Below are 22,960 nucleotides of genomic sequence, written 5' to 3'. Positions count from 1 at the left end.
GCCTGCCGCCGCGGAACGAGCTAGCCACGGCTCCGCACCCGCGGAGCATCTGGGCGCGACCCGGGTCTAGCCGCTGAGACCGGACGGGGCGGGGAGCGGGCGCCTCTCCCCCTCCGAGGAGCAGGGGCTGAGACGGTGTTGAGCCGCTCCCCGTCCCGGATCCCCGCGTCCCTCCACGGGGCAGGCGAAGGAAGGGAAAGCTCTCTCCGCCGCAGCCGAGAACGTCCTCGCTCCCGTCGCCCTGCCGTGTCTGCGCCCTTCGCGGGGCCCTGTCCCTCCCCGCCCGCGGTGCCTCCACAGGCAGAAGCGTCCCCTTGGCCGCCACCGGCCCATCCCCGCGGTCTGGCGCCGCCGCCTTACTCCGCTCCTCGCTCAGAACAGAGGGGGAGGGGAAGGGAGGAGAGAAGAGGAAAGGGGCGGGACGGGGAGAAGAGAGGCGGCGGCCGCCGTGGGGCCCAGGCTGCTCCTCGCCTCCGCCGTCTCTCTCCTCAGCCCCAGGACCCAGGGCTGCAGCGAGGGGGGGGTGCAGGGGGGGCGGGAGGAGGAGGGGCGGGGCCAGCTTGAGCGACACCCAATGAGGAGGCGCAAGCAGGAGGCCGGGGCGGGGCTAAGGCGATCACCGCCCAATGAGGGGAGGGCGGAGGGTGCACTCGGAGCGGGGCGGGTCGTAAGCAGGAGGCGAGTCGGGACTCGGGTAGAGCGCGGGGTAGAGCAGTCGCTGTCGTCGTCTCACCCGGAGGCTCGTTCTTTGCCGTTCGTGAAGCCGGGAGCTGGCGGGTGAGGCTCGGAGGGACTGACGAACACTGCTTCCCTAAGGGGGCAGCTGGTGGAGCCGCCGTTGCCGCCGCCGGGAGGAGAACTTTGGCTGAAGCGCCCGCCGCCGCTAGAGGAAACTTTCCTCGGGGGGCCGGAGGTGGGGGCAGTGGGAAGGAGCCGCGGCACGGTCGGGTCCGCCGCCCGGCGAGGGGGCTCCTGAGAGGCTCCCCCCGGCCCAGGCCGGGCTGCGGCGGCCGGGATGTACCTGGCAGCGGTCTCGGCGGGGAGGAGACGCCCAGGCGGAGACGGTGGCTGGCACCTGGCGGCGGCAGGGTGGCTGGTGCTGCTGGCCGTGTTACTGGGCGAGTCGGGGACGCGGGCTTTGGTCTGCTTGCCCTGCGACGAGTCGAAATGCGAAGAACCGAAGAGCTGCCCCGGTAGTATCGTGCTGGGGATCTGCGGTTGCTGTTTCATGTGCGCTCGGCAACGGAACGAGAGCTGCGGTGGAGTCTACGGGCTTCACGGAGCTTGCGACCGGGGGCTGCGCTGTGTCATCCGGCCGCCGCTCAACGGGGACTCCATCACGGAGTACGAAGTTGGGGTCTGCGAAGGTGAGAGGCGGCGGGACATCATCCATCTCTCTATCCATCCCTCGGGGCGGGGGTATCCGCTGGGCGGTGGGGTGGGAAGGATGCTCCTTCTCACCCCACCTCCCGCCTGTCCCATCTGTGAGCATGTCTTTAACCCTTCCTGCCTTAAAACAAACCAAACCCTATTTAAAAGTTTTGACCCTTAATTTTCTTAGCATAAACTTCCAAGCTCTTCCACTTCTCTTTTTCCATAGCGGTCCACTGCTCAGCTAATAGCTTAGACCAGCTATCCTGCTGCCCACCTAAAATTCCTCGATGAGGGACTTGAAAGAGGTTTGGCAGATGTACCTCGGCTGAGGTCAGTCGTACAGACATGATGCCTGTTCCGGATTGCCTCCTCTGTAAGGAAACACAAAGGCTGATTATCTGTTATAAAGTTTTCCTTCCTGTTCCTGTCACTTAGTGTCTCCCTGCCTGTCCTGCTCGGTAAAGGATGATAAGGGATGGCCTTTTCTTTTTTTCTCTTCTGAAGCATCAAAGGGAAAGGGAGAAATCCCCGTGGCAGAACTCTCTGAGTCACTTCTGTGTCCTGCCGGGCGCTTGTGAGGTGATGAATTGGTATGAAATGCAAGAGGAGTTAACCTCCCACCCATCCAAATTCTGTATGTATCAGAGTCCCTGAGGCTTATTTTTCAGGTATTATAATTTAATGGGAAGCCAGAAGCAAATCTTTAGTCTCTTTTTGTCTCGTACCTCCAGCTCCGTTTTCCCCCAAGTTAAGGGAAAACATGGCGCTGTAAAGAGATTACAAATAACCAGTGGTTTGGGATATGTATAAATGTATGTGAGACTCGGAGCAGGAGCTTCGACAATTCTGGAAGGGGAGAGGGAAGCGATCCCGTCTCGGCGGGTAGAGGGCGGTAGAAAGTCCAGAAAGCTGGTGAGGCAGCATCTGCCCGAAAAAACTTGCATTTGAAATGATGCACTGTTTTGAGAGAGCTAAAACTGGTAGGTTTTAGTGGGCAGCTGACCTCGGTCCCGGCGCTCATTATTAGTTTAAAACTCCATTTGCCTCTCTAACAAATAAGTTGCAAACCACAGCAAAGCAGGGCAATGTGTCTGCCCTAATAAAATGTACTGTGACAAATGTCATCATCCCCTGCAGTTGTTGCTTGGGTAGGGCAAGCTCTTAAAAGCTCTGTAGTTAAACAATTTTAAATGACCTGAAACTACTCTGAAGACCTTGGTTGAGACCATGTTGCTGAATATGTACATTGCTGTAGTCTTTCTCTCCTATTAATATTTTGAATATGTATTGGAAAAGTTTTCTTGACTAGAAAAGTACAAGCAGAAGGGGAAAAGGTACTTCGAAAACCTGTCTAGCTTTGGGTGAGTTTCTCTTTTTGAATGTCTTCAAGTAAAAGGTTGGCTTAGAGTCTCCCCCTTGCTTAAAGGAACTAAAAGCATGCAGTCATTAAATGCCTTAATATTCCAACTTCCTTACTGTATCACAGAACGGACGTCTCTGGCAGTTTAGGAGTATTTCATTCCTTTGAAGTGATGCAATCTGTACGTTGCTGTAGTTCAGCTCGTAACACGTCCCAGCTACTGTTGAAAATAGTACGAAGCATTTGTTGGCAAGATTGCATTTCAATTAGTGTTGTAGTTTAGGAACTAGTTCCAGCTGTCCCTATAGGGAATAGTCAGGGAGATAACTTATCTATTTAACTCTAATTCTTGTAAATGAAAAGCAACTGAGCTGAACTGTCAGCCTAATAAATAGTCCTTGAATACCTGTTTACTTGAATTGTCAGGAAACTGCCTTGCTGTAAGAAACAGAAGTACTGTGTTGTTCATGGTGTGTGTTGCGTGCAGGAGGTGGCAGCAAGGGTTAAAAAGGGCTTAATGTACTACCTCCAGTCACTAGAATAAGGTTGATTAGCTCTATATTTTTCTTAATCGTGATGACCTAAACAGTTATGCCATTTACAGGCACATGTGCAATAGGCTAGGCTGGTGATGTCTGATGTGTGAGTAGCGCTAAGCTGTGCCTTCATCCATTAATGGAATAACTGCTCCTTTTTTTTTTTTTTTTTTTTTTTTCATTCTGTCTGTTGGGAGCTCAAACCCTTTCCTATCACAGTTCAGGGAGGAGGGAATGGAAGTGATTTACAGCACTGTGTGAATAGAAAATGATGTTTTTACTCGCCTTCCTGTCTCTATCCTTTTCTTTCACTGCAATTTTTTACACTGAAATGACCCCTACTGGCTACAGTTATAAGCATATACTTTTATAGTTTTTGAAGCTTCAGCAGTGTCTTACCTCAGAGTACGAACACATCCTAAGCTACAGAAAACTTTCAGAGCTGGAGTTGCACCAGGTAAAAATACTTGTCTGCTAAATTAGTTTTACTATTTAACACATGGCTAAGTGAGCTCTGTAATGTCTGATGGAGAAGTCTCTGTGGCATCTGTTGCTGGTAGCATCTCTCTCTGGAACTAGAAAAGGAATCATCTTTGTTAAATGAGTGTTTATTAGTGAAATCTGTTGTTGATTCTGGGTTCTTTCCTTTGTCCTTCTAAAATCCGAAGAAAGTCTTTGTTCATATTGCCTCCTTAACTGTTCACAGCTCTATGTCATTCTAAGGCTCCATTTGTGCCATTATCCTGAAGTATGTAAATACCCTTCCTGAACCTAGTTGCGTTTTTTGTAATGAACGGTTCTGAGGTTGGCTTTTCCCGGCACAGGTGGGTGCCCTTCCTGAAGGACAATCTTGAGAGACTTTGCACGCCTCCAGCCTCTCCTGGCTTTACAGGGGTGATGCTGGATTGACTTGATGAGGTGTTGAGAGCCTACAGCCCTTTCCAAACTTCTAGGGTTGAGAAATTTTGAGCTCAAAGCAGGAACTGCCCTTAGTCCCTGCCTTTGAAGATAGACCTAGAGCCACCCCCTGATTAGACTGGAGATCTCCAGAAGCACCTTAGCCTCAGCTTCTTTGCAGCAGTCCAGCTGGGCAGGGCTTCTGCTTTCTTGGGGATCCAAAAGCCTTGGAAAAGCTCTGCCAAAGAAGTTTAGTTACTCTCTGAAGGCATTTCTTGTGATGGCTCCTGTCTGTTTCAAGACTAACCCCAGTTTCTGGTGCTATTAGATGAAGAGGCCTTGATTGCTTTGCTATTCTCTTCTAAGGCATAACAGTGGCATATAAAATAACATTGAAAATGAGCTGAAATTATTTTTAGCTGTGTAACAAATGTAAGTTTGCAATATATTTGAAATGCATAGTTAACTGAACTGCTAGTCTCACAGTGTTCTTGGGTTCCTTTTAGAATACACTTGCATATGAATAGAATGGCTTTTAGGTAGTAATTGGAAGAAGGTATTTCTGTTCCAGTAGCTTACCATGTAGTACTTTGGTTTAGTTTTGGTAGGGTTTTTTGTTTGTTTGTTTTTGTTTCATTTTTTCTTTGTCGGGGGGAGGACAGGAGGGAGGAATACAGTATTTTTGTGTACTGTAGGTAATTTAAGGCTTGCCTTGAATACCTGAGGCTTGTGTGCTGAATGTGTAGCTTCTGAACAGGGATTCTCTTGGGACTAGCAGAAAGATACTGTTGCAGATTTTAGGGGAGTAGCAGGAAGTGTGCAGGTTAATCCTCCAGGATGATGATAGCAGCTTGCCCTAATATGCAGGTAGTCCTGGTCTCTGGAAGCTTGGAGTATTACTGTCTGACTCCTTGCTGGGTCAAGTGGGAGAGCTTGGGTGGTGTTTCTTCCCTGCTTTAAAAATAGTCTGGAATAATATTTGTCCCCTAGAAACAGATAATGGAGTATGATATATGTATGGGCACTCTGTATTCTGTGTAAACAAAGCTCTGTGAAACTGTAGCTGTGGGAAGAAATTAAACTTTGAAAACCTAACTTCTTAAAAAAAAAAAGAACAAGCCCCAAAATCCAAAACATTTGCAGGAGGGGAGCTAACTTGTTTTTTTTGTTATTGTTTGTTTGTTCAGGCATTGGTCCACATGTATACTAGTGGAGTTAGCCTTTGGTTTTCTGAAGAATAGCTTGCTTACAGACTTGCTACTATTTTTACCACAATTAGTGCTGCTGCTTCTGACTTCTGTAGCCAGTACTCTTAGGAGAACTTTGTCTCCAGTTCTTCTCAGTCCAGTACTCTGTCAGTGAACTCAAAGCCTAGAACTTAATGCTTTGTGTCCAGACAGACTTCTATACAACATACTTGGCTTCTTGCCTGTGATGCAGTCCAGAACCTTAAAGATTAGGTAGTGTTTTGCTTTGAATATGAGTTACTGAAGTTCAAGTAGTTTAGAAGTTGCATGTGGGTATCCTGGTGGTTTATATCTGTTTGACCAGAATGGTGTTGTCCAGATTTATCAACTTTTGATTTGTTTGGGTTTTTTTTTTTTTTTTTATTAATCTGTTGTATAGTGGATGGCTGGAAAAACGTCCAAATAGTCCTGATGTCCATGTGTGTACCGAGAACTTCCTCTATAAACATCAAGAATGAACTGGTGGTCTAGTTGAGGACTTAATCAGTATTAAGTGGTGCTCCAGTTTTTAAGTGGGGGTGAAGGAAAAAATTCATGGTGTCAAAAAAATAAAGTCTCAAAAATTACTGAACTTGTGAAACTGGAATGACAAGTAATTCTGTGGCAAATATTCAAGCTTCTGATATGATAGTCTTTATGTAACAGTTCCTTTACCCCTACCTTCCAGGAAATGCTTACTAGGCACATGCTGACTTATGTACAGGCTGAATAATCTGTAAGTTATTTCTACTCTGTCTTGTGTCAATGCCAAAATCTCAACAACAGTAAGAACATGCAGCTTTTGAGTGTGGCATGGAATTTGGATTGAATCAGGTGCTTATTTGACTTGGAAATGGTTTCCTCTCTGTTTCTGGGCATCATGTTTCAATTTTAGAAATTACTGGGTTCCAATATTTCAAGAAAAATGAAATGGAAAAGTCCAATGGAGAAGAGGAGGGATATTGGAAGGGTTTTGCTGTTGTGGGTCAGCGCAGTTAGCTTAAAACCAGAAATCTCATTGTGGGTAGGCTTAATGACTAAATCTTTTAATTTCTGTTAAGAGGAATATTCTTATTTTTATTTTTTTAAACCATTTAATCTCACATGTTCACAGTTGTGATTTTTTTTTTTTTTTTCTGTAGAAAACAGTTATTTCATCAGGTTCTGCAAAATCATGCTACTTACAGAAGAATTAACTGCCTTCAAACTTGTCATACGCTAATTTCTGCACCCCTAGGCCTGTTTGCTGGTACCCTCTAGCTGATTCAAGAATACTTGCATAGTACTTAGTCAACCAAAATGTCATTTGCCTGACAGGTGTATTATGCAGTAATTAATCCACTGATATGGTTCAAAAATGCCTTCCTCTTCCTCTCTTTCTTTTGCATTCCTTCCCCAAGGATTGTTGATCTCAATGAGTAAAGTTTACGGCATCTTGCAAACAGGACCAAATGTTTCCCTGTTTGGATGGATTAAATACTTTGTAGAAGTGACCTATTAAATTTTTCTTGTGACTTGTAAACAGCTTTCATTTGAGAATGCATTTAATCCACAGTGAATTCAGGGTTTTGACAAAGACTTCAGGTGACACAAGTTGTGTAGTCTGACCATACTATGTTTTAACTCTGTCTTCTGGTATGTAAGTATGCGATTTGGAAAATGGCAAATACTAATATATAAAGCTTATATATATGGAGAAAATTATGAATATAAAATAAGATGGGAAGATAGCCTTTACACAGTTATCTTCCTTTATACAAAGTTAAATTCCACATAAGCATATGGATTAAAAGATGGTCCCCGAGGGATCTTTAGTCTAAACAGACTAGTTTGGCCATCCCCACAAGGGAAGTAATCCCTTAGTAATACATTGAGATGGATGGAAGCAGTTCACACCTTTACCAGAGGCAATATTCAGACCCCAGCAGCTTTCACTGGGTATACTGGGTACTTCAGAATCTGCTAATCATGTTAACACCTTGTGGGTCATGAGTGTGCAGGTCTTTCAATAAGAAAGCAAACTGGAGAATATAGGGTTGTGGATAAGAGGGAAAGCACTGGCTCACAGGCATGCACCCATTCCTATGTTCGTACTCATTTCCAAAATTTAAAGCCTTAAATAGCCACCCACCTTGATACTGATAGGCTTCAGATATTGGGGTCTTTTTTTAAGTAGTGAAAAATTTAGCAAGTGTAATGTTTCTCAGTCTGAGAGAACCCATTCTATTGGATGACTTACCCACGCTTTGCTACAGCCGATGTGCTGTGTGCAGGATTTTGTTCAGGAAGGCTGGATGTGTGCATGTCAAGTGTTTCTTCTACTCACTGATGGGCTGTTGAGAAAAGGTGAGGTCATACTGATAATGGTATTACATGTGCTAATGTAAAATATGCTGCTTTGATAATAGAAGAAGTCAACTTGACGTCTGTCTTTAAGTTAGGTCTAAGAAGAAGGAAAAAGAGAATCTGGGTTACGTAGAGGTTTTCCTGCAGTCTCTGTGACTAAAAATTGGGTGTAATTCCTTTGAAACATCCTGTAATTATGGTGCTCAGTGATGTTGCATTGATGTCTGAGGGGATAAAGTAGCAAAAGGTTTAGGATATTTGGTTTCTTCTAATAGTGTGGATTGTGCTTGCTATAGGTTGCTTTGTTCATAGCCCTGTTCCAGAACTTGTCTTAGCCAAAATTTTTCCTACTTCTGTCAGCTTTGCCTCTGCTGAGCAGCTTCTGCAGTCTTTTGGTCAGCTACTTGTTTGCAGTGAAGCTGGTATGTGCTGCTGTGTGTGTGGGCTTGTGAAATGTGTGTGTGTGCAGAGAGCAACTTGGTGAAAAACCCCAAAAGTGGCATTTTAGCGCCCTTTGGAAAGTGGGTTTTGCCCTTCTCCGAGGCTTTAATAATTATTCTTTTAAAGAGTTTTCTGGAGCTAGAGTTAAAATCTGCTAGGACAGCTGAAATGGTGCTGTCCATGCTCATTCTAATCAGGGGAGTACTGGCAGAGGCTCTGTCTGAGCAATTAAACCCCGGGAAGCTCTAGTATTTTCAGTCAACTGTTTACAAACAAGATGGGGTTCTGGTCATAAGATTAAAATAACTTACTTCCAAGTCTTTTTCAGGTGTTTAAATTTCTAGCAGTCAGACTTCAAAACTAACTAATTATTTCAAGACAGTCTTTGGGGCAGAAGGCTGTTGGAAATATCGTTTGGTCTTGTTGGGGGGAGCCCTAATAGTGAAAGTCATAGAATTAACTAGCTTGGAAAAGACCGTTAAGATCATCAAGTCCAACTGTTAATAGTGAAAGTCATAAAAAAAGCCAAATGAAACACACACCAACCCCCCACCCCCCCAAAAAGACCCCAAAACTAAAGCGACAAATAATAAACCCCAAACCAAGCAACCACAACAATTAAATTAAAAAAAAAAAAAAAAAGAAAAAAAGAAAATTGCGGGGGGGGGGGGGGGAGGCAGCTACCTGGAGAACTGAAATACTGCAGAGAGCAGGAACAAGGGAAAACTTTAAAACTTTAATAGTTGCCCACGTTGCATGCTTCACTTAACACTTCCATTTATCTCCTTGCTTCTGTGGCGTTTCTGATAATTGAGGGGAAAGCTGGTTTGTTTAAATACTTTCTGCATTCCTTAATGTGAAATAACTGCCTCAAGACACACACAGAGCGGCTGCGGTGAAAATTTTTCTTGCTGTATTAGGGATTTGATCACCTGAGATTCAAGCTGTAGCTTGAATAAGGCAAAGCAGGCAGTCAAATTTGAGGGGAGCCTTACCATGTGTGGTGCTCCTCAGGTATCTAAGTGTTGTGGTATGGTTTTGCTTTTGAGCTTTGACTAGAAACTCTGTCACAAGACTGAAGAGCCCTTTTGTACTGACATGCATTCCACGTGAAGGTTCAGTCTTGGGAAGCAGACCCTTCCAAAAGGTGGTAAAGCCACCTTACTGTAAAACTCTCAGCTGTGTGTCTTACCATAAAAGCTTCTGCCAGCTCTGGTCCCTGACTCATGACTTCACTAAAGGAATAAGTTGCGAGAGGGGAGAGGATTGCAGCCAGTACATGAGCTCAAACTAGCTTCAAGGCTAGCCTTCCCTTCTGCAGCTTTTCAAGGTCTGGGGCTGGGTTTCAAGCATTCTTTAGTGGTGATTACTCATTTCTATTGTTCAGCTTCTCCAAAACATGCGTTTCCTTTCCATCGTTCTTTTTTCCTGTTCAAAGAGAAGCCAAAGCCTATTGGCAAGAAGTATTTCCTTTTTTTATTTTGGAAAGTCTGTAGAATCCTCTTAGTCTCATACCATCTTAATGAATAGCACTGATTTGAGAGTGCTGTTGTGTGTACCATTGTGCAGGAGTGGTGGGGCTAAGACCTGGGTCTGGCTTAATGGAGAAGCTTCTGAAAGGTTCCTCCATTTCCAGAGGGTAGTACCAGTCTCAGTAAGGATCACTTCTGTGTCACCATGAAATCCATTCTTCTTTCTCCTTCAAATGCAGGATTTAAAAGGATGCAAGAATGTAAGATGTGACTGTTTCAGATTAGCAATGCATTTGATGGTCTCTTTTCAGCATCCTGGGAATCTGCTTGTCATGCTTTGAAGAGGCTGAAACAGCTGAGTAACACACTGCAGTTAAATTATGGGAGTTCACTCAATTCATCTCAGTTATGTTTTACTACCCTCCCAAACTGTAATGTAAGATAGTGTGGATGCAATGCTTGTATATTAGTTTTCAGCAGTGATACTGTAGAGACCATTCAAATGTGTCGCTTGCTGGTTTGAGGTGATGCATTACCTTTATAAACAGTGAAGGAGAAATGTATATGGTTTTCCAAACAATAGCTGATATATTCATTGAATGTCCAGAAAAGAGGAGGCATGATACTGCGGCAGGCAGAAGGAATTGAGAACTTGAAGGAAGGGAAAGCAAAAATATAAGTAGTGGAGGAGGAGTCCCAAAAGATGACTGTCCTTTTACTTTTAACTTGCACCTGTTTTGAGGTGATCCTTTGCATATAGGAACAATAAATGCAACTACTACGTACTTCAAATACAAGGCTTTGAGTTAGTGTCTCACAGTTGCATGCTTTTCTGGAACACAAGCAGTTCTTCAGGTGAAGAAGATGTAAATGCTTCAGTGATGAGCATTGTGCCTCACATGCTGCTGTGGTGCTGTATTGGGAGTGCTGGTATGTAGGATTTAGCACAGAAGTAGTGATGGAATGCTGCTTACCAGCGACATTTCTCGGGCTGTTTCCCAGACTGGACTTGTTGTTTAAGGACCTCTTGTTCAACTTGTTAATGCCTTAATCCTCTTCCCCAGTTAAGATGCATGCTATGACAGGTCTTGAGAGTTCAGCAACCCAGAGCAGCACTTGAATCATTACCAAGCTGAAGCATTTGCTTTGCAGAAAGCAAGTGGTTATATGAGCGATGGCAGAAAATGAAAAAAGTTGAGAATCAACGTGATGTCTCTCCTCCAATGGCTTCCTTATGTTATAAAAGCACACCTAGAAGAATTAAAGTATTGTGTCCAAGACTTAACTCTAGCCTGAGTAAGTGCAGAACTATATTGTCAGAAAAAGGAACTTTCCTGAATGAGTTGGAAAGAGTAGTGAACTGCATGTAGGTAGAAATGAAAAAGTGACTTTTGAGCTATAGTTATCAGCCTGCTTGGAGAGTTTGAACCAATTCTAGGGGTGTGTGTTCAAAAGGTAGTTGAGTGGCTATATAACAACAGTTTAATATCAATGCCTGACCACTAAGAAGAGCAGTCCTTCTCCCCTTCTTTGCCCCTACCTGATCATGTCAACACAATGAGATGGTGGAAATTGCAGCTTAACAGTTTGCATAAAAATTAGCTGTTTACTTCGGCTGCTCTTCAGCTGGATTGCTTTTAGTAACCTAAGAATGTTAAACACCTACTTGATTTTTGTGTTTTTAAGTGTCCTAGAAGTCAGCTAGTGGATAGGATGCTCATACTGATGTTTGAGAGGCTCTTAGGTTCTTGAATTTGGGATTTTTCAACCCTGCTTGCAGAGAAGAAAAGCATTCACAAACTGTTATATCTCAGTTTCTTCCTTCATATCACCTAGATCTGAGAGATATGCATGAAAGAGCCCTCTCCTGAAAAGGAAGCCATAAAACAAGTCAAACACAGCATGCAGGAAAATGTGCTGCAGCCTGGATTTGTTCATGAACTGTCCCAGGTCTCCAAATCACTGGTGTGTAAAAGCTTGGTTTTTACACTAGTCCACAAGACATGATGATTTGGGGAATAATAGAGGCTAGGTTATATGCTTCACAGAGTCTAGACTTTGTTCAAGACTTGTTTCTGTTAGCAGCTGAATTATTGCTGTTCTGTAAAGGAGCAGGTATGCTGTACTCGACCACCTTTTATCCGCATTCAAGTGGAGCATTAGATGGCTTTGCATTAAGTAACTAAAGCTTTGAATCAAAATGAGACACTGGATTCATCCCTTTAGCTCATACGCATGCTTTGATGTGATTATACCTTTCATTCCAGGTGATTTTGGTCTGCCTATGCTGATACGACTTCTGATGGTTTACTGTAAGTGGTAAACAAGTATTCATTTAACAGGACCTTCAGCTTCTGTTCATAAAAGGGCAAAATCAAGTAGGAAAGGGGGCCTTAAGTCTGCATGAAAGATCATGCTAGACTTTGCATTGATTAACTAAACAGAAGTGAGCTCTTGTTAACACATTTTCTCCTTCATTGATGGAAATCTTGTTTCTAAATGAAATTGTGTGAAAAGCAGTCTGGTAAAAGATGTCTAGGCTAGAACTGGATTTGCATTCTTCCTGTCTGGATGTGATTTTTTTGTATTCAGAGTAATGAAAAATACCTTGTTTCAAGATTCATCATGTTAGATGTGTAGTCTGCAAGTATTACTGAGGGATTTATCTTCTCTTCCATACTCTTAATGGCTACTGAACTAATAACTTTTAAAGCATGCAGCACTGAAGACTTTAGGTACATTTAGTGTTGTGCCATGCACTTTCAGTGTACCTCCTTTCTCTTGTTCCCTTCTGAGAAGTCATGAGGTGGCTGGTAAGACATCAAACACCCATCTATCCTGGAAATCAGATAATACTGTGGTACTGCCAAAGTGCATGGGTCATCTGCATTGATACATCCTGCTGTGAGTAAGGGATGGCTCTGCTTTCCATGCCAGGTGGGTCTCACCTTATGTGAGGTGAGCAGGTTTTGTGTAGCAAGGTTCCTGCTCATATCTGTCAGCCTTGAAAAGATCTGGTGCTGGAATACTGCAGGGCAGAATCACACAAATACAGTGGACTGGTGTGCTGGAGCAGAAGTGCGCTGTCATCACTGTCTGTGTGGTCCAACAGCCTGCACCATGCTGGTCTTGAGAGGCTGGTGGGTAGAGCAGCTCCAGGGAGCCAGAGCAAGGGGACCTTGCAGCCACTGGAGTCAGCAAAGCTCCTGGCTGGCACATAGTGGTAGGGGAGGAGAGGCTGAGCGTCAAACAAGGAGCAGTTCAGACTGTTTTCTTAAGACTGGTCTGGATGAAGCTGTGGTCCCTGCTGTTACAGAATTTGAAACACCAAGTCTTGGAGCATAGCTGTAGCCTCTTTTGTTCTTGTCATTACATGGATTACTGCTGTGATTTGTAAAATACAAATTGTCCAGGCTGTATTCCGGCTTCTCAAAAACAGGATGTATTATTGTTCTCTGAATTCTCATGATTTTTAATTTTTTTCCTCCCTGGGCATGCATGGCCTCCTCATGGTGAAAGCATCCCAGACATTACTGAAATGGCATCTTCTCTTGAAAGGAATTTTAATCGTTTCTCTTCAGGAACTTCTTCACTTCCTGTGACTTTTATTGATACAGTTGCTCTATGGGATGATAGTTTAACAGAAAAAAAAAAGAAAAAAGAGAAATTACTTCCTGGGGTTAATGACTGCTCTTCCTTTGCTATTTTTATGGAGAAGAAGAGGTTCCCTTTTTCATGTCTAAAACTGACTTGGTTGTTTATTCTGTGTTCTTTGTCAGCAAGGTACGTTGCTTACTTACAATAGAAAGCAAGCAGTTGGTTATACAGGGAGAAGCGTACCTGTGAGAATCTCCTGTGACGCTTTCTGTATGTTATGTACAGTACTTAACTGGTAAACAGTTCTTTACAGGTGTTGGTTATTTTTTCCCCAAAACAGGAAAAACTGAATGGTAGCAGGTGTTCTGCATATTTCTGTGAGCTAAGTGTCTTTACATGTGAACCTCAGTGTGTGTGTATACTGTTATTTACTATCAGTTTTCAGACTTCTATTGAGTGTCAGACTACTGAATGACAAACAGCTTGTATTTGGCTGTGGTCTTCCATATGGAGAACAGCTTCTGATAACCCCAACAACAACCAAAAAACACACCCTTCATAGGCAGGATCTATATTGGAAGCTTGCTTGTTGATAGTATATGAAATTGGTGTGAACTACTAGAAAGCACACTGTGAAAGCTGCTCTGGGGTAAAAGGATGTAAAGATCAAAAATAGGTTATTTGCTCCTTTGGTCATTGCTAGAAGTTAGTGGATGCTCTGTGAGACTATTCTGTAGTATTTGTTTTGTTAGGTAGACAAGGTTAGAAAATGATCTGGTGCTCTGTAGCGAAGAATATCTAGTGCCTAGTTTATCTTCCTCAGTCTTGCATAAAAAGCATGTATCTTGCTTAAATTTCTACTTCAGTGGGATGTTGCTGTATGTGTATTTGACTTAAGGAAGCTTGTAGCATTGCTGATCTTAGTGGAGCTCTGGGTTGACTGGATTTGTTGCTTCCTGGAAAGGGGGGGGGGAGGGGGGGGAGAAACCAAAACAAACAGGAAAAACCACAACCAAACAAAAAAACAAACCCACAGACACCTTGTTGCTTGTTAGCCTCCTTCTGAAAGGAACATGTGTAGTTGTACATCAGTTAACATACATTTGATAGGACTGATTAAGGAAAAGCAGAATTATTTGAGCAGAGACTTGTTCCAGCCCAGTTATCTGCCTGCCCCTTGACAGCAAGGAGCTTGGTGTGCTTGAGCAGTTTTTCTAGAGTATGGATAGTAATCCAGGAATGCTGGAAAACTCACTTTTGGTCATATTACAGAATTGGAGGCCTGGCATCTTGCAGTATTTTTGTAATAAAAAGCTATCTCTATGGAGCAAGTTCTATGTATTTTTTTAATTGAGTTTATGAATGCTCTTTCTGACTCAATTTTGACTTTTATAGCAGCTGCAGATTCTGTTCAACGTTCTCACTTCCATGATAAATATAACTTCAAGTATCTGCAAAAGTTATTTTGGTTAGAATAGTGCTCATTTGTACTATAGCTATGCATTTCCCTGAAACATCATAGCTTTTCATACAGATGGAAGCAAACAATGCCAGTAGCTGTTGCAAAATGGGCAATAGAACAGCTGCAAAATATGGTATTTGGCAAATCCCACAGTTTGGATTAATCCATTATTTTTTTTTAATCTCTTTTCTGTTTAGCACTATGTTGAACTTGAAGTAAATCACACCCAACTTCAAAGGAGCTGAATTTATATACTGCAGCCAAAATCCAATAGTGAGAGAGTTTGTTTGTTTATTTTAGATGAAAACTGGGATGATGATCAGCTGCTTGGATTTGAACCGTGCAATGAAAACCTTATAACAGGTTGTAACATAATCAACGGGAAATGTGAATGTAACACCATTCGGACCTGTAATAATCCATTTGAATTTCCAAGCCGGGATACTTGCCTGTCTGCTTTAAAAAGGATTGAAGGTAAGCACTTGTCTTCAGTAATTCAGTTAGTAATTTTTCTGTGCATTTGGTGAAAAGCTAGGGTCTAGTTTAATATGTTTTAGGATGACTTGAGTAGTTTCAGATACCTGTGGTCTTGTACTTTTCAGAAGATGGTTGCTGTTTTAGGGAAAGATATGACTTCAGTAAGCTTGGCCTTCCAAATATGGTGGTTTAAGAATGGAAGCAACTAATACTTCGTGATTTGTATGTTATGATGTTTACAGATTTTAAGATTAAACCTGTTCTGTTTAGTTCATGCTGCCATTGCATATCTTTAGCCGTAAAGCAGTGTGGAAAACTCTTTAGATGTATTGATGTGACTAAACCATGAGTGAACACAGTGGATTTCAATAGCGAAGTCATAAAAAAGGAGTAGTTGTTGATTATACTTGTATCTTGCATAAATGCACGAATTGCTGTTTTCTTTCAGTTTACATAATGTAGCATTTCTTTAGTGCTCATATTTTTCAATTTCTGTGTTCCTTTGGTTAGAGTTGCATTAGGCCATGTATGTTTATGCTTCTGCACACATGCATAATGGTTTCTTTGGGCTTTTCGTGGTTTATTTGTGTGGTGGGTTTTGTGTGGTTTTGGGGTTTTTTTTTGTTTGTTTGTTTTTTGTTTTTTGGTTTGTTTTTTTTTTTTGTCATTGTTGTTACTTACGGCAGAACTGGAAATAAGTTAGCTCAAATACATCCAGTTGGAATTAAACTCCCATGGTGTATTCCTAGGTTTGTTTTGAACAGCTGTTAAAGGCTTGATCTTGATCCCTTGCTATGATGTCATAATTACTGTTTGTTTTCCAAAGTGTCCAGGAACATTAAAAAATTGATTAACAGTGTGAACCTGATTGATCGGCCTACTTTAAACCAATGTTTAAACTCGTATTGTAAAAGTAAATGTATTTGTAAGGCTACTAACTATGTTTAAAGTTACTGTCTTTGAGTAATGGAAGTGTGATCTGATGTCATTTATTGTATTTCCTTTGTGATAAGAACGTTGTTTTTGGGCTACGGACTTTAAACGAGATCTTGTGAGAATGTAGCTAATTACTGTCAGCTATGATGTTGAACTTTAAAGGCATGCGAGTGCTTTGTGTGGGGGTTTCATGGTTTTTTTTAGTTCTAGGAAGAGGAAAGGCACAACCTTTAGTCTCTTGTTTGTTGCTGTGTAGTGGGCAGTAGCACATAGGGGTTCTTAAGTAACCTTACTCACCGCTTTTTTTACTTGTGAATGTGTGCTTAAGTCTGTAGAAGTTCAGCAGGGCTCTCCTGGCATGACAATTCATTGTGTTAAACTTGCTAAGTAGTTCTGTTGTGGGATGCCTTTTTCTTTTCTGCAGACCTGGAAGAAATGGAGTTAGTGTGTGGAATGGAATAGCCAAAGCAGGTTGATTCTTTGAGTAGCCTGCCTTCAGCAACCTTGTGTTTCAGCTAAATTCCCATTTAAAGAAGAATAGCATTTTAAGCTTAGCCACGAGGTAACAATAACTCTCTGGTATGACAAGGGCAGCTCAGTTGTCTTTCAGAGGGGAATGGGAGGGCAGTGGGGAAGGGTGTTCTTCCAAAGCCTCAGGGCACCAGTAGAAGAGTTGAGAATCTGTTGATTTTTAATCCTTTACAGATAGAAAGGGTAGTTGATGCAAGTGATGAAACAACAACAGTACCCTTAAATGCCAGGAATATGGCAGTTAGAACAATCCAGCTTTTACTCATAAGAATGTGACTTTGCATTTGCATCCTCAGGCTGTCAAACCCTACCACTGAGGAATGTTTGAAGTTAAATCCATTCACGCTTCCTAATAGAAGGAAGAAGCCATAGCATAACTTTGATTTATCTGCATTTGACCACTGTAGTCAGTCAAATTTGCCTACTGTGTTTTGCACTGTAAATGCTTATTCTCTCTTTCTGTAAGTAGGATTGGGAATTGAATGCTAAATGCTTATGGAGGTTGTTTCTTTAGATGCACTACTTCTTGTTTTGGTAATTAAAACCAAATTAATGCTTCATTCTGTACCTAATGGAAAAGAAGAGTAACTTTTTTCCCTTGTGCTTGCCATGTCCCTGTTTGGTAAGCAAGCTAAGTCCCCTAGATTGAGTGGGATAGCCACTTTGGTGTGTCTGAGCCAGTATTTGCTGTTTGAGTATTTCAGGCTTTCAAAATTTATAGTCTAAAAGTTGAATTCATTTGGGAAGTTCATGTGAAACACAGCTTAAGGGGTGTGCAAACCAGAGGACTTTTTGAGCAGGTTAGAACAGAAAAACCTTTTGGTTTCTTTAAAACAAGCTAAGTCTTAAACTTTAGTGTTATGCAAGATATGTTAAATATATCTAAGATTTTCCTAAAAATCCTAAGTACTGATGTATACTTTGCTCTTTTAGCTTGTCTGTTAAAGATAATAGCAGGAAGAGCTGAAAATTTAAGTCTTGAAATATTCTTGAAAGAATCTGGGAAGTGGGACCAGGAGAGGGTAGTCCAAGTTGTCTCTCCACACCACGCTTGATGTGGATAATTAAATACACAATGATTAAAAAAACCCATGAAGGTATAAATGAGCACCTGAATGATGGATACAACATAATTGGAGTTTCTGAAGAAAACTTTAAGAATTTAAGTGCCATCTAAACAGCTATTTCCATGTGGTTCATACTTTGAGGATACTTACTAGGCAATTGAAAATGTTTTATATTGTTCAGTGACATGTCACTGTAAGATTTTTTTGGTATTTGTTATAAGGTTGTGTTAATGAACTTCTGTAACACAACTGAGGAAAGGGAAGATGCTTAATCCCATCCGGCTGAATGGGCCAGGTAGCTTTCCTTCTAATTATGGAGGTAATCAAGAAGGTCCTATGATTTTTTTTTTTTGGTAGTGCAGCTTATAAAGCACAGCTGAAATAGATTTATAACTTTACAAAATATATTTGATAAATTGGAACCTAGAAAAATAGTATTTAATGGCATCTAGAGAAATTTTGGCTTAAGCATTTCATTAAAGCTGCATAGCTATGTCAAGTTATTTTGGGCTTTATAAATTCATTTAACTGAGGACCTGTCTTTGCTTCCTGAGCAGTTTAGATAAGGCTGTTACAGATGCCAATGGTGCTGGATCAGTGTGGTTTGCTTGTTTTGATTAAAATGAGTTATGTCACTTTCTTTTGTTTTTTGTTTCCGTTTGTTTTGAGTTTGGGTCTGTCTTTTTGCCATTTTCTTGAAAGAAGGAGGAAGCATGCAGTTAGGCTGCACCTACTGTCCAGGTTGCACACAGACCTGTGCACAGGAGTCACTAGTTCTAATGCCAGCTGTACCAACCTGCACAGCTCACTGAAAGCTGCCTTTGCCTGCAGGTGTGGAGTCTGTTCAGTAAATGTAACTTGAAGTAACAAGCATGAGCCGAAAACCTTGAGTCCCATTTCCAGATAGGACCATGTACATGAGAAGGGAATAGGGGCTTTTGCATATACTTTAGTTTCTCATGTCTTTTTGTGCTCACACCTTCCCTTTTAGGTGCCTCTCCAGTCATCTTCCTTTTTTTTTATCTAATTTTTAGATTAAAAAAAGTCTAATCTTAAGCTTTTAAGAAGTGAAGACCACACACAGCTTGGGCTTGATGTCAGTTCTGGCTTGCTTTCTCAGCTAACCCAAAGTTTTCTCTTGTTAGCTTTATATAGGATCTTTCTATCCCTGTTGGCTTGTGTCTGCCTGCCTTGCTGGGCCCCTCATATCTTGTTCTACATTTACTTTCCCTGCCTCCTTTTCTTGCTTTCTTTGCCTACCTGTCTCATCCTGTTTGCACCCCAGTTGGCTTAAAAAAGCCGTATGAAGCAGATAGGACCACTTTCTGTCCTTCCTTCCCAAAATCAGGCTGCATGGACTCTAACATTATGTTGCTTAGATGTCATTAACAGGGCCTGAAAGCCATGTTCTTTATTTTGTGTCTCAAAGTCTTGTTCTGCCCTGAGCTGTGGAAGCCTCTAATGAGGGTAGTCAGTTTAATCTCTTCTTAAATATATGTAACTTCTGTAGGGATGCTGATGTCTATTTACAAGAAAGTACTGAGAGGCTAACATGGGAACTCAATAATACAGGTAGTGAAGGCAGTTATCGCCACCCCTTCCCCTTGTTTTTCCTGGAAATTGGAGGATTGGATACATTTAAAAGGATTGATTTTTGTCATAGGACTTGGCAGCTAACTTCTAACTAATCTTTGTGTAGGCATACTGCAAATGCTAAAAGACTTCTTACTTGAAAAGAATATCATATATAAAGCATGCTTATGCCTTAGAGGTCTTTGAGCCTCATTACCAGGCTTAGAGTGCCTGCCTCTCTATGTGGACCATCGGTCAGCCTTCATATAGAAGGCTTTTATAGAGATCACAGAACCATTCTGCTATGAGGAAATGCACACATTTAGGGATAGAAAGCAAGTGTCTGGAAAAGCTATTGCATATCTAAATAATAAGATTACTGTGTTGGTGTTTTGTTGTTTAAAATGCTTTTGGTTATTGTCTTGATGAGTGCCTGCTCTGATATGGTTCAGGAAATCCTGTGTTCTTGAGCTTGGAAAATTTGTTTCTATTCAGGAGACTGCTAATGATGACAGCTTGATTGAACTTGAACTGCTGGAGTGGACTGTGGAAAATATGGCTGGAGGTTGAAAAGTGAGGAGATGCCATCTGTCTGCTGAGCCTCAGCAACGGGCAGAAGTCTAATATGCTGCATCCATGCATTCTTGCAGTCAAGAATTGGCTACAGACAGTACAGACAGTTTGTGAGACTTTGTGTGAGACACTGAGGACTGGGGGTGAGGGAAGCAAAAGAAGTAATTTTTTCATTAAGGTATATTTGTAGGGCATTGGTAGGTAGTAGTGTTGAAAACTTATGTAGTGCAGGTCTAGTTATCTCAATCTTGCCTAGCACGTATTAGTCACTAGGAAGTCAGTATCTGAAGTGACCCAGCCTCAGGTGTTTCAAAGACTGTGTTCTGGGTCTGGGGTCTTTCTCTTCGTTTATGCTAGACTCTGGCAGCAGTTCAGGTAGCCCAGCAGAGCTTTAGAGAACAGGAACCCAAGGATGTTTTTGAGCCTGCTCCTCCTCCTATACCAGAGCAGGTCAGGATCTGTGCTCTTGTGAGCTGCCTATGAGATCACAGTGTGCCTTGCCACCTTACCCCTTCAGAGGCAGCTGTAGGCCTTTGAAATGATGACTTGCTCGTTCATGTTCCCTGCTGGAACAGCCATCTCCTCTTCCCTCTGGGAAGTGAGGGGAAGGGCACCTGTCAAAGGCATCCAGTCTTTCACTAGGTGGGCTGTACTTCAGGTTGGGATTTCTTCAACCAGATTTGCTAAGAACTTCAGTCTGCAGAGTCTTTGAAAGAATGCATGCTTCTACTAGCTTGCTTCTTTAATTTGGCAGCAGTGTGTTTAGATAACACCAGGTATTGGTGTGGCATGCAAAGGTGTTCTTGAGTACTACAGAGAAGCATAAGTGCCACCTGTCGTAGCAAAGGTGGTGGTTTTTTCTCTCAAATTCTCTCAATGTACACTTGAGCTCTAAGAGGAGAAACTAATTGACTTTATTGGTTCATACTCTACCAAGAGCATGTTCCATGTCAAAGTTATGCCTAGTCTTTATACAGAATATATGTGAAGAATAAAATTTTCTGCCTTTTTTGGTCAAAGATATGATTATTGCTGTAGATAGACACCCTTCACCCTTCTGTCTGCATGTAAAACCTGCTGCTAATATGAAGTCGTTGAAACTTATTTTAAGAGTTGCTTCTTAGTTGCCTGGCTTGTGCCTTTCCAAGCTGTTCACAGCTGTCCTTCATAGGTGAAAGGAAAAGGCCTCTTAAGTTGCTGGTATCTATTAAGCTGGCTTATTGCAACATACTCCTTGCATTCCATTATTTTTTACATGTAACTGAATAACTTTATGCTGGCAAATGTTGCAATACCTGTTAGACCAGTCCTGGAATAACAAATATGAGAAGGTAATTTTATTCTGAATGCTTGTTTGGTGGTGAAGTCTGATTTTGTTCAACTTTCAAATGTGCTTAGTCTGATATACTTTCCACTTCTCTTGCATAACAATTAACGTATGTTTTTGCTCAAATAACTGAAGTTTGAAGGTTGGCATGTATTCGCTAATAAGGAATGCGGCTGTGGCAGAGGTCCAGATTTTACCCTTGAACATGCTTGTGAGAGCCAAGTAAATATATTTGAAAGCAGAATTTCACATGAAGCACAGGAAAATAGCAGTATAGCTTTCTGGCTTTGTTTCTGAATGCATAGATACAGGAGGAGAAAATATTTGATGTGGCAATAGTACAGATCAGGAATACTGTTGTAAACTGGAGTCTACAAAGAAATTTTCAAAAAACCAAAATTGAAGAGAACTTGCTTGTTAGTTGATGAGAGAGGGTTTTGTGACAGTGGCACATCTGGCAGTGCAGTTGCCTTCACAGCATAAGAGAGGTGTTAAATTTGCAAGGCTTGTCACTTTTTTGACTCTAGCTCCTCAGAGTACTGTTCCCTGATCAGAGAAGTTCGATCTTTTTCTAATGTATTGGCTCTCTTAGCATTTCCTATTTTTAAGATGAATTCTTGCACAGAGATCGTGTGTGCCACAAAATTTCAATCTAAAGGTAAGAAAACTTTGCAGGAGTTTCAGGAACATATTGAATAATATATGACTTTCTTATTTCTGTATTGATGTGGCTGCATACCTAATTTTAGGCTTAATTAGATGATGAATAATGCTGTATTAATGGGGAAAAACAGCATTGCAGAAACTGTTAGGTGGGAAGATTGAACCAAGAACCCCAAATAGAGCAGCTGCCTAAAAACCCCCAACCTTGAAGTGTTAGCATCACAGAAATTACTTAGGATTGTAACTTACACTATCTTCACGCTTCTGGTTTTTCCTTGCCATTTTATGCTAATGTGTGATGTTTTTACTATGGTGTTACTGAGCTTATTGTGTTTCTATGCTGCACTTGCTCATGTGAGCTGCTGTGCAGATGCTACCCTTGACTTTCACTCTGCATCCTTGGTATCCATCTCTTGGGTATGTAATGCTTATGGAGAGGATACTGGATCTTCAGTTTATGACACTTCAGTTTCCTCCAAACTTGTTGTTTCAGAAGTTGTTGTGGACAGAAGTGCAACCTTAACTGTAGGCCTTGGGGTAGGGCTGTGTGACAAATACATCCTACAGAGCTAGCAATCAGATGTGGATGGTCAAAATGTGGTTGTTCCTAGAGACAAAGGAGCATTCTTGTGTTTTGCTGTTTCAAATGCTCACCTGCATTCATCTGAAACTGAATACAAGGTTACTTGTACCTGGAGTCTCTGTAAGAGAAGGCAAAGAAACAAGACAAGTATCTTACAGCTGATACAATCTTGCTTTTGGGGAGGTTCAATGCCTTCCAAATACCCTCTTCCCTGTTGGCAAGTAGGCTGTGCTGAAATATGTCCACTTTAACTGTAGTGGCAAGTTACAGGGTTTAATGAATGCTTGACCTTAACTTCTGTTAAAGCTGGGGAGAGAAAATGGAGCAGGTGACTTTGAGGAGAATGCTGCCTGATGCAGTGTTGATGTAAAGGATCAGAAGTTATCTGCACGTGACAGAAGAGACCTGAGCAAAGATCTGGAATTGAATGGTGTGTAAACATCAGGCTAATGTTGCATGCCAGCAGGAAGCTATATTCCTCTGGCACTTGTGTGCTGGGTCACAGGTCTTGTTTTGACAG

At 42.0% G+C, this 22,960-nt stretch overlaps 1 protein-coding gene across 1 annotated transcript in view; it reads left to right on the top strand.

The window, feature by feature from the left end:
* Nucleotides 1-775: 775 nt before the first annotated feature.
* CRIM1 (cysteine rich transmembrane BMP regulator 1) overlaps nucleotides 776-22,960 on the top strand; it is a 183,775-nt gene continuing 161,590 nt past the window's right edge. The window contains exons 1-2 of the mRNA XM_080614768.1: nucleotides 776-1,367; nucleotides 15,012-15,185. Coding sequence (XP_080470894.1) covers nucleotides 1,016-1,367; nucleotides 15,012-15,185 — 526 coding nt within the window. The 5' untranslated portion in view covers nucleotides 776-1,015. The remainder of the gene's footprint in view (nucleotides 1,368-15,011; nucleotides 15,186-22,960) is intronic.

This window comes from Psittacula echo (genome assembly GCF_963264785.1).
Source record: "Psittacula echo genome assembly, chromosome: 4".
In the NCBI taxonomy this organism is placed as follows: Eukaryota; Metazoa; Chordata; class Aves; order Psittaciformes; family Psittacidae; genus Psittacula; species Psittacula echo.
The sequence above is the reverse complement of the archived record's forward strand: the minus strand, read 5'-3'. Positions and strand labels throughout refer to the sequence as shown.